This window comes from Colias philodice, chromosome 23 (assembly GCF_061535455.1).
Source record: "Colias philodice isolate Cphi_HAF_F1 chromosome 23, ilColPhil1 Martin Lab GWU primary, whole genome shotgun sequence".
NCBI classification, from domain to species: domain Eukaryota; kingdom Metazoa; phylum Arthropoda; class Insecta; order Lepidoptera; family Pieridae; genus Colias; species Colias philodice.
In genome coordinates this window covers 4,396,517-4,408,734 of record NC_143108.1, presented here as the reverse complement: position 1 = coordinate 4,408,734, position 12,218 = coordinate 4,396,517, and the positions used below count along the sequence as shown (strand labels likewise).

The following is a 12,218-nucleotide window of genomic DNA, read 5'->3' as shown; positions in this document are numbered from 1 at the left end:
ATCAAATATATCGGAATATTAGTATAAAGATTTCTAAAATAAATTAACCATGTGCAGTTTCAGAAGTTTGTATTAAAAATTATTACCAATATAAATACTTAATACTAAATACAATTATTGTGTTGCTTTATTCATCATCATCATCATCATCATCACTATCACAAGGTCTAAAACTGTATGATTGTTCTAGAGTAACATCATTCATATTATTATTGTCCAAATCAATTACATCACTAATAATATTGTCATCTTCAATCACTTTTGGCAAAGACAAATAATCTCCTCTCTGATATGGAGGTGGCTGAATTTTCTTTTTTGGGGGCTCATAATTTATTGGTTTTACATTTCTTGCTGTTAGTGGATGTGGGGGCCTATTTGATAACATCATAGGCCACATAAACAAAGTATGAAATCTTTCTATCATTCGACTCATTTGGTCTCTCAATATACTATTGCTATGAATGATGTGGTTTAAATTTTTTCTAGAAATATCATTTTGATTGGCAACATAATTTATTAATTTTCTACATCCTGTAATGGTTGTATAATTTGGAGGAAGGACATATTCCAGTCGACCTAAGCTATTATTACCAAATACATCTGGGATCTTTGCTAGGTGTGCAGAATTTGATCCATTTTTCGTTTTCCCATAGGATTTCTTAATGATTTTATAAATATTAAGATCTGGTAAATGTAATTGTGGAAACTTATTAAACATACTACTGCTCATGAACTTCTCCTTGTTTAATTTTGCTTTTAGCAAAATTAGAACTTGTTGCAAATTAGCCATATTAACCACCTCTCTTGCTTCGCTTTCAGTTTGACTTGGTTCTTGTATAGTATCTTTATCATTTGACTTGAGTTTATTTGAATCTTGAGCTTTTATCTGTTGTTTTACAAAAAAGTCTATTATCGCGTCGTCAATGCTTTGCTCTGATGAGTTAATTGTAACCACTCTTGATTTATCCTTTTGTATATCGGATTTCACTCTTGCTTTTAGATTTTCAATGGCCTTATTTAAATTATCAGTCAAATTGCCGCGATGTAGTACTCTTGGGCCCCGTCTTGGGGCTTTATCGATATCTAAATTAGGATGGCTCATCATCCAACGCTCTAATATCATATGTCTAGATCTTATGTGCACCCTATCCTTACCTGGAAAATGTTTTGTGATGCTTGAATAATTCTTAATAACGTCTTGATTTGACATAAGCTGTATTAGCTTTCTATCTTCTTCAGCAGTCCACTGTATTGAGACCTTCTTCTTAGACAATACATGATATCGTGTACGGCACTGTGTGACCGACCGACCGGGTAAGAACCACGTCATTCTTTTGAAATCTGTACCATATTTATCAGCAAATGTAAGTATGACAGCATCTTCCTCGGGTAGAAATCTACCTTTTCTAAGTTCAGACATTCTTAAGTATTTATTATAAACTTGGATTTTAGTTCTATTCTCCATTGAAGATGCTATTTTTGACCATGGAATGTAATTATCCTCTCTATAATATTCTATTAGCCTTTTTAAATACTCTTCTTCATCTTTAGTCCAATTATGTAAAATAAAATTGTTCCCCATATTAGTACGGAAGTAAACAAAACACTGATAGGCAGTTCGTCCTGTATTCAACTCTTTAGCTATAGCATCCCAATCTTGATATTCTTTCTCTTTGACAATATCTTGTAGTTTTGTATCCTCCTTTTCACACCAGGGAGTTTTATTTATTGAAGGATGTAAAAAAAGTTTCCATAATGCTCTAAATTCTTGAGGTTTATGTCTATGGTTTAATTTTTTTGCAACAAAATCCCAGTCATACTCTTCATCAATGGGTAGAGCTAATAGTTTAAGAGGCATTTTATCAATTTTATCTATTTGTTTTTTTATTTTTTGAATTTCATTATGCTCTTTGCTTTTTTTTGTTTTGTCTACATTTAACCTTTGCATTTTTGCAAGTTGTGACTTTAATTGCTTTCTTTTTATTTCTCTAGATAATTTAAGAATACATTTAGTTAATATATTCTTATCTTTGATAGTCCAACCGGGGACAGCTTGTATAGAAGCAAAATCATACATTCCCGCTTTTGCTCTGAGCAAAGTATCTTCATTGTCGGGCGCAGGAAAACCAAACTCATCCTTGAAATACGGTTTACCACAGTGAATGTATTTGAACCTGTTATAATTCGGTTTTTCAATTTTATCCACATTATTAGTGCATTGAACTTCTCTTAATTTCTGTCTACATTGATTTAAACGATTTATCAGCATTTTTTCAAGTCCTTGTAGTTTTTCGTCGTATAATTTATTAAGAGCGATGGCAGTGTCAATATTGATGAAATCATCTTGTACAGAATTAATTGTTGATTGCGATGTATGAACCGAAAACTGAGATATTCCTCTGCTGGGACCTGGTTCATCATCTTCTAATGCTGCTGTGAGCCTTCTGAGATCTTCAAGTTCGGCTTCTATGTCACTCTCAAGGTCCGAATCAAAATCAATCATTGTAGGTTTCTATACACAATTTTCTAACAAGTTTTTTAAATGTAATAATAAATAAATTACTGTAATAATATCGAAATTTCTACAGAGCGACAATAACGAGCTAACTTCACACCATTCACACTTTGCTTCAAACCACAGTTAGGATCTAGTCTTCAAACTCAAGTCAAAATTCAAAAAGTCAAAAACACAGTCAAAAAAAGACGTCAGGCAAGTGGCACAGAGCAAGTATTATCGATCACAGCAAGTAATATGCAAGTGGCCCAACAGGCAACAGCTAATATTTTTTGACATGCATTATGCACATAGTAAGTAGAATAAGTAAGTAAATAAAGTTCTAATACTTTATTATGATGAGCTACCACCTTGCACACACAGCAATCACGCCTATGAACATTTGCAGAGGTGCTAGAGATCGTTTGCAGTATTCAAACCGAAAGCCGAAGCTAAAGAGAAGGAGATTTAAAGAAAGGTTAAGGATAATTTATTTTAAAAATAAGCAATATTTATAGAGACTTCAGATAATTTTGTTTACGGTTTTCGTTTTTTACCTGTGGACGGTGTGTCAATTGAACGTCAAATAATCAGCCAATCAGGCGGTCAGTCGCAAGTCAGTCGTGCAAGGTCGTAAGATTTAAAGTTTCACATTCAAAACAAAACAAGAATCAAGATTGTGTATAAATATCATAATATATCAAAAGCTCATAGAAAGGAACGATAAGTGCATAGAAGAATTAAAATACGTTTACCTAATGGCATAAAAATGGCACAACCCGGAGTTATTAGAAAATTAGATGAAGAAGTAGTAAATCGTATAGCTGCCGGTGAAATTATACAAAGACCGGCAAATGCGCTAAAGGAACTGATTGAGAATTGGTAATTCTTATTATTATTTATTGTTCATAAATTATACAATATATATTCGGTTCAACTTGATTTTTTTATTAATAAACAACGTAAAAGTTTTATCGCGTCGTGAACAAAAGGAACACCAAACAACAATTAGTTATGTATAGTTATTTGTAAGAAGCACTACTTATACGAAATTATTTTTCTAAATATTATAGTTGTTAGCTTATAACTTTTAAATGTAACTCATATGAATTTGTTTCAGTTTGGATGCAAAATCTACAAACATAATCATCACAGTTAAAGCTGGTGGCTTGAAATATTTACAGGTAATACATTTACATATATAGAAATAATTACATTGTTAAAAACTAAATCGAATTCGAATTTGATTCACATCATTAGATGAACCTGTAAAGTTTCCAGTAAGTTTTATTAGAGTTGGAATTTGTGCATGCGTTAATTTTACTTGAAGAATGTTATTCATTATTTTGCAGTGTGAATATTCACAAATTCATGTATCATCAGATAAAAAAATAATATCCACAAATAATCAACTTATCTAGAAATTAAAGAACTTAAACGCAATCTATTCATTATCTTAATAAAAACACAACTTTCCTATGAATATACACCCAATTTTTGTTCACAGATACAAGACAATGGTACAGGCATCAGGAATGAAGACCTTAACATAGTCTGTGAAAGGTTCACAACATCAAAATTGAGGGAATATGAGGATTTGCAAGCTATCAGCACTTATGGGTTTCGAGGCGAAGCCTTGGCCAGTATCAGTCATGTGGCTCACCTGAGTATACTGACGAAAACTGCTAACGATAAATGCGCTTATAAGTAAGTTATCATTTTCCTAAGTGAAGGCCCATGTCCCCAAGTGGGGTAAGGGGCATATGCATTATATATCTGTTTCACTGATCGATTATCTTTAGGGACAAGTAGGTGATCAGCCTTCTATGTCCTGCCAGACCGAGACATTTTTTTTTCTTTGTCTCCGCCGGGAATCGAACCCAGGATCCCTCGCTCACACGTCAACCACTGTACCAAGGCCGCGGTATCATTTTCTTACATTCAGTTAATTGATTTTTTTAATATAGTTTAATTATGAATTTTGATACAGAATGTTTTTGACTTATGGCCTTGCACTGGTAAGATTGAATTCAATATATTGTTTATGAGAGCCATCTCAATTCTTAAAGATGGACTTGATGTGAAAACTGAGTTGACAATATAATGAGATGTTATTTTGCCATATACTTAAAGAAGGCAAATACTATTCTCATTCTATTTTTATTCTTCCTTAAATTGTTGCTGAGAAGTAGCCAATCAAGTCTTTGATTACTCATATGTCTCTTAAAAATTAAAATTATAGTCTTTTAACAACACCGTCACCAAATAATTCATATAAGATTTGTTATAAGAATGTTAGAAGCAACACATTAGGTTTCTAATACATTTTCAAAAACTTTCAGAGCGTCTTACGAAAATGGCAAACTGAAGGGACCAATTAAAGCCTGCGCTGGCAACAATGGCACTCAAATAACTGTAGAAGATCTATTTTATAATGTGATAGCGAGGAAACGCGCATTACGAAGCCCTAATGAGGAATATACACATATAATGGAGGTTGTTGGAGGCTACGCTATACATAATAGTAATGTTAGCTTCACTTTGAAGAAGTTTGGTGAAAATACAGATATAAAGACACCAAGCAAATCTTCGGTTGTGGAAAATGTTCGGATTGTGAGTATCTATGAAAAAATACAACAAAAGTATTTGTTGCGCGCTAGTTGCGCACCGCGGTTTCACCCGCGTGGCTTCCCTCCTGTTGATCTTAGCGTAATGATATGTAGCCTATAGCCTTCCTCTAAATGGATTATCTAATACTGAAAGAATTTTTCAAATCGGACCATTAGTTGCTGAGAGTAGCGCATTCAAACAAACTCTTCAGCGTTATAATATTAGTATAGATTTCATAACATGTAAAAAATGTTAAGATTGTGTGTATGTATGAAAAAATAATTCAAAAATATTTGTAATAAAGTATTAGTAAGAAGTTCTTAAAATTATAATTTTGAAACAAGCAAACCGGGCGAACTTCGTTTCGCCACCAGCCTTTTCTTTGCTACAAACCTCACGGAGCCCGAGGCCTACGAATGCAAAACCGTGGAAATCGGTTCGTGCGTTCTGGAGTTATAGCGTCAGGAAGGAAAACTCGACTTATTTTTATATAGCAGATTGATAAAACTGATTATAATTGTGATCTAGTACAATTTAAAAATCATTTGAATTTGGAAGATCTAATTGTAGGAATATTTTATTTTATTCGTTAATTTACATATTATTATTGTGAAGTGTCATTACTATTATAATAATAATATTAAAAAACTGTTACTGCTTTATTAATTACTAGAGGTCCGCTCTGGCTTCGCCCGTGGTACATATTTCGCAATAAAAGGTAGCCTATGTCCTTTCTCGGGTATCAAAATATCTTCATACCAAATTTCATGCAAATTGGTTCTGTAGTTTAGGCGTGATTGAGTAACAGACAGACAGACAGAGTTACTTTCGCATTTATAATATTAGTGTGGATTATCATAATAATTATAATTATTGTGTTTTATTACAGATACATGGAAATTCAATAGCAAGGGAGTTATTAGAAATAGAGCTAAAAGACGCAACATTAAAGATGTCGCTTCACGGATATGTCACAAATGTGAATTACTCGCACAAGAAAGGCTGTATGCTGCTGTTTATTAATCACAGGCTGGTTGATTGTGTTTGTGAGTTTGTAAAAACTTATTTTATCATTTCTTATTATGATAAGGATTTAATTATAGCAATTTATATTGTTTGTACATATCTAAATCTTATTTACATATATATATTTTTCCCTAATTTTACTCAAACTGTTTGCAGCAATAAGAAAAGCCATAGACACTGTATATTCCACGTATTTACCGAAGAATGCACATTCCTTTGTTTATCTCAGTATTGAATTAGGTGAGTATACTTTTGATGTAGGCCAGTAGAAATCGACACTAAAAAACCCTAAATTCGCAAAGCACGATGTAGATTTGAATTTTTGGTATGTTGTTTGGATCAGTTAGGGTGATGTAAATCCCAATTTGCAACTTCGAAAAAGTTGTGCTCGCTGCGCACCACGTGATAAACTGCAAAAATTTTGGACTTTTTTCACTTTTTGCTCTAAAAGTCATAAACTATGCGTTTCCGACAAGTATGATTCAGTACATAAATTAAGGTTATTAAATTTGCAACAATTTAAGCCTAACCGCAGCTCTCTAAACCTTATAACGACTAAACTGTGGCCATTCGAAGATGGTTCATTTTTCCGGAAATATTGAAATTTTTAGTTTTGCTCCCGTTTGAACCAAAATATTGGCAAAAACCGCTCGTTCTATGAGAAAGTCGTATAATAAAGTTGTAGTGCATTTAATTTTCTTTCATTAGAGCATAGAACAAAGTCTGTGAGACAAATAGTTCACTCACAATATCTGAAAAACAAAAAGAAGGTAGAAATAGATTTTTAAAGAATTGAAACTGAGGGCATATAAAATCATAAAAAGGATAATACTTTTTCATTTGCAGGATAGGTAATTAACAAAATTACAAAGATAATTAAATTTGCAACAATTTAAGCCTAACCGCAGCTCTCTAAACCTTATAACAACTAAGCTGTGGCCTTTCAAAGATAGTCAGTTTTTCCCGAAATTTTCAAATTTTTAGTTTTGCTCCCGTTTGAACCAAAATATTGGCAAAACTGCTCGTTCTATGAGAAGGTCATAAAATAAAGTTGTAGAAAATTTAATTTTGTTAATTACCTATCCTGCAAATGAAAAAGTATTATCCTTTTTATGGTTTTATATGCCCTCAGTTTCAATTCTTTAAAAATCTATTTCTACCTTTTTTTTGTTTTTCAGATATTGTGAGTGAACTATTTGTCTCACAGACTTTGTTCTATGCTCTAATGAAAGAAAATTAAATGCACTACAACTTTATTATACGACTTTCTCATAGAACGAGCGGTTTTTGCCAATATTTTGGTTCAAACGGGAGCAAAACTAAAAATTTTAAATTTTCGGGAAAAACTGACTATCTTTGAAAGGCCACAGCTTAGTTGTTATAAGGTTTAGAGAGCTGCGGTTTGGCTTAAATTGTTGCAAATTTAATTAGCTTTGTAATTTTGTTAATTACCTATACTGCAAATGAAAAAGTAGTATCCTTTTTATGATTTTATATGCCCTCAGTTTCAATTCTTTAAAAATCTATTTCTACCTTCTTTTTGTTTTTCAGATATTGTGTGTGAAATATTTGTCTCACAGACTTTGTTCTATGCTCTTATGAAAGAAAATTAAATGCACTACAACTTTATTATACGAACTTCTCATAGAACGAGCGGTTTTTGCCAATATTTTGCTTCAAACGGGAGCAAAACTAAAAATTTCAATATTTCGGGAAAAATGAACCATCTTCGAATGGCCACAGTTTAGTCGTTATAAGGTTTAGAGAGCTGCGGTTAGGTTTAAATTGTTGCAAATTTAATAACCTTAATTTATGTACTGAATCATACTTGTCGGAAACGCATAGTTTATGACTTTTAGAGCAAAAAGTGAAAAAAGTCCAAAATTTTCGCAGTTTATTATTTGCGTATAATCTTTTTTCCTACTTTCCCAAATTTTGTAATTTTGTTAATTACCTATCCTGCAAATGAAAAAGTATTATTCTTTTTATGATTTTATATGCTCTCAGTTTCAATTCTTTAAAAATCTATTTCTACCTTCTTTTTGTTTTTCAGATATTGTGTGTGAAATATTTGTCTCACAGACTTTGTTCTATGCTCTTATGAAAGAAAATTAAATGCACTACAACTTTATTATACGAACTTCTCATGGAACGAGCGGATTTTGCCAATATTTTGCTTCAAACTGGAGCAAAACTAAAAATTTCAATATTTCGGGAAAAATGAACCATCTTCGAATGGCCACAGTTTAGTCGTTATAAGGTTTAGAGAGCTGCGGTTAAGCTTAAATTGTTGCAAATTTAATAACCTTAATTTATGTACTGAATCATACTTGTCGGAAACGCATAGTTTATGACTTTTAGAGCAAAAAGTGAAAAAAGTCCAAAATTTTCGCAGTTTATCACGTGGTGCGCAGCGAGCACAACTTTTTCGAAGTTGCAAATTGGGATTTACATCACCCTAACTGATCCAAACAACATACCGAAAATTCAAATCTACATCGTGCTTTGCGAATTTAATGTTAATTTCCACTGGCCTAATGTAATGTAAACCAAAGTTTATTTCTAATAACTTTATCAAAAACTACAAAACCAATGTGGGCATATTTTTTTATATCTTTTTATTTTTACAATGATTATAGTAATTTTAATCTAGCTGTGTTCGCGACTTCGCTCGTGCGTACGTTCATTCAAATTAAATTATAAAAAAGTGTTTAGCACATAATGTGTTTATCAGGACCGATATATATAACACCTATATATCAAAATCCGTCCAGTCGTTTTGGCGTGAAACTAAGGATAAATAATCTTAATACTATTATAAAGGCGAAAGTTTGTATGGATGTATGGATGTATGGATGTTTGTTACTCTTTCACGTAAAAACTACTGAACCGATTACAATGAAATTTAGCACACATATAGAGGGTAACTTGGATTAACACATAGGATAGGTTTTATCCCGGAAATCCCACGGGAACGGGAACTATGCGGGTTTTCCTTTGAAAACGCGGGCGAAGCCGCGGGCGGAAATCTAGTAATTAGAATATAATATTTTATTATAATTTCAGATCCAAGAAATGTAGACGTAAATGTGCATCCAACGAAACACGAAGTACAGTTTCTATATGAAGAGCAAATTATAGACAAAATCAAAGGTTGCATTGAGAACAAACTGCTCAGTTGTAATTCTTCTAGAGTTATGTACACTCAGGTAAATTAGAATTAACATAATATGTATATCTATTACTTAATGTAAAAGAAAGTCACTTTGGTTGTATATTATTCATTCTTATTAGTTTTTTATCAATTTTATCTACAAACAATTAAGTATATTTAAGTCTTCGATATTTAGTTTTATAGCACTCAAATGCTTTATAAATAAGAAATTTTACAATAAAATAATTGGTGGCCGAAAATCTAGGTGTTGCCTCAGAATGGCAAAAAGACGCAGGTTCGCATCTCGCCCATGATCAATTTTTTCTATTCTTTCTATTCTTATAAATTAGCAATAAAAATTAACAATAAATTTATAATAAGGTTACAAAAAGTAATATTATATTTATATATGCAGGCAAGATTACCCGGAGCGAGCGCAGTTGAAGAAATTGTCAAAAAAACAACAGACGGCGCAAAAGTATATGCTAAAGATTTAGTTAGAGTTAATTCTGATGTACAGAAAATCGACAAATTTTTCCATTCAGCAGCTAAAAGCGTAACTACTGATGCTATGAATGAAAATGTAAGAAAAATCAATGAAAAACATGGAAATATTATTAATTTTAATACAAAAGAATGTGAAACAAATAAGGGAGAAATAAATGATAAACTTGATGACGAAGATACGCCTAAAGAAAGTGCAAAATTACCAAAAATAACAATTCATGAAACATCGGATGATGATATATTAGAAGATTCACAATATTCCGAACCAGATACTAAAAATAGGAATACAGATAAATGGAAAGATCGCATGAATATAGATCAAGCAAATCTAAGTTACGTAGATCCAAAAGAATCGTTTAAAACTAGAATATTTAAGTACGAAAGAGTAGAAACTAAGTTAACGAGTGTAAAAAAGTTGAGAATGGCGGTAGAAGATGCGTGTAATAGTAACTTAAGGGAAATATTGGCTAATTTGATATTTATAGCCTGTATCGATTGCTATAAGTCGTTGATACAGCATTCTACGAAATTGTTCTTGTGTGATACTACGAGATTGGTGTAAGTTATTTATTTAAAATTGACAGTTATTTTAAAAAATCTGTAAAAAGTGCGTGTGTGCCGAGCACTCGCGTCAGAAGTGAAACTTCTTTGGCAAGATTCAAAGATAACAAAATCGTCCCCTTACTCCCGGTGACGTGACGGTATTGCCATGACGCGACTTGACATTTTTTTTTATTTACTTTCAACGCGCCTAAATAAGTTTCACTTTAAAAATTGTAGTAGGTATTTTGTAATTTTCACGTTATTATATTTTGAAGTCTCAATAAATATTTCATTTCATATTTTAATTTCTGAAATCACCTGTCTCATTTTTAAAATAAGATTAACCGACATTATTTTTAGATATATTTATTTATTATTTCAGTGAAGAACTATTCTACGAAACATTGTTGTATGATTTCCAAAACTTTGGATTTATAAAATTAACAAATCCGTTGCCTTTAGAAGAGCTATTTTTGTTGGGATTGAACTCTCAAGATTCAGAAGCTAATGCAGAATTTGGTGATATTGGTTAGTATATTAATTAAGCACAAATAACACATGTCTTTCTATAAGATATTCATTTATAATATAGTGTATGTATAGTTTAAATAATTTCTAGCTAGCTATAACTTACGTATTTTTATTTAAAAAAATGTTATTTATGTATTATTATTTTATGGTATTTACCGTTTGTGATTGTAGGTAGTAATATAAAATTGTATGTAAATATGTAGTTAGATTTTTTCATAATATATTAAAAATATGAAATTTTAATTGATAAATTAATTTCAGGTAACATACGAGACATGGCGAAGCAAATGACAAAATTATTGGTGGCCAAAAGGGCGATGCTTCAAGAGTATTTTTCCTTCGAAGTAAACGAAAACGGAGAACTGCTTGCACTGCCGTTACTTTTAGGTTTGATTATTTATTAAAGAATTCAAACATGCTCTGATTTATAAAGATTTCCTACACAGATACTCTTAAACCCTTTAAACACATAAAACCGAAAGAATAGAATTTTGATTGCTCTGCTGGGATCACGGGTGGCCAATTGGTCAGGCGTAGCCTCGGTAAGACGGAAAACCCGGATCGATCCGGAATTACTCGCGATTGAATTTATTTGTATTCTTTAAAAAATTATAAGAACTATTCATTATATTGGTCTTTCTACTTAAAACTACGTAAAATTCTTATAACATTTTCCAGGACTTCTAGCCATCCAATTAGTACAAAATTTAATTTTTAATGATTTCTAAGCCACACATTATTTTGTAATGTGCTTGGTATACCAAGCACATTACAAAATTAATGTAATATTTTTTTTTAATTTTCGCAGATGGTCACACTCCATTCATGGGCGCGTTACCGACATACCTCGTTCGTCTGGTCACAGAAGTTAATTGGGATTCGGAAAAAGATTGTTTCGACACTTTCAGTCGACAAACAGCTATTTTTTATTCACAACCAAACCCAAGTGATTCTAATGAAGCTGTGAAGTCAGAACAGTGGAAACAAGAACATATTATTTTTCCCGCCATAAGAAAATATTTTCTCCCCCCAACTAGTTTCGTTAATAATGGCGCCATTTTACAAATAGCAAGCTTGAATGATTTGTATAAAGTGTTTGAGAGGTGTTAATATTAGGTTAAGTTTGTTGAATAAAGAATTGTTAAGTTTATTTATTGTTTTACTTTAATCCTACTACGTGTTCTAAGTGTAACAGTTTATTTTCCCACTAGTAACATGATATTTAAAATGTACTATGTACTGTAATACATTTTTCTACACCATCAACTAAGTAGGTTTGAGACTGCTGCTATATTAGGCAACTGAATAACTCATTCCAATTTTTAATTCTTCCTCATTTACCTTGTGCGAATA

The 12,218-nt window shown here is 31.8% G+C and overlaps 2 protein-coding genes across 3 annotated transcripts; one reads left to right on the top strand and one right to left on the bottom strand.

The window, feature by feature from the left end:
• Positions 1-52: 52 nt before the first annotated feature.
• Positions 53-2,624, bottom strand: Pbp95 (proximal sequence element A Pbp95). Its single transcript, XM_089709959.1, has one exon. It carries the CDS (start codon positions 2,501-2,503, stop codon positions 128-130), a length of 2,376 nt encoding a protein of 791 aa, XP_089566085.1. The 5' UTR covers positions 2,504-2,624; the 3' UTR covers positions 53-127.
• On the top strand, positions 2,609-12,015 carry Mlh1 (DNA mismatch repair ATPase Mlh1). Of its 2 annotated transcripts, XM_089709962.1 has the most exons (12): positions 2,609-2,825; positions 2,904-3,376; positions 3,615-3,678; positions 4,002-4,201; positions 4,837-5,107; positions 5,994-6,150; positions 6,287-6,370; positions 9,197-9,339; positions 9,700-10,349; positions 10,717-10,862; positions 11,127-11,252; positions 11,674-12,015. In XM_089709962.1, the coding sequence occupies exons 2-12, from the start codon at positions 3,264-3,266 to the stop codon at positions 11,973-11,975; spliced, it is 2,256 nt and encodes a 751-aa protein (XP_089566088.1). In that variant the 5' UTR covers positions 2,609-2,825; positions 2,904-3,263; the 3' UTR covers positions 11,976-12,015. The 2 variants fall into 2 exon arrangements, with proteins under 2 accessions (XP_089566088.1, XP_089566087.1); XM_089709961.1 differs by having other exon boundaries at positions 2,609-3,376.
• Positions 12,016-12,218: the final 203 nt, after the last annotated feature.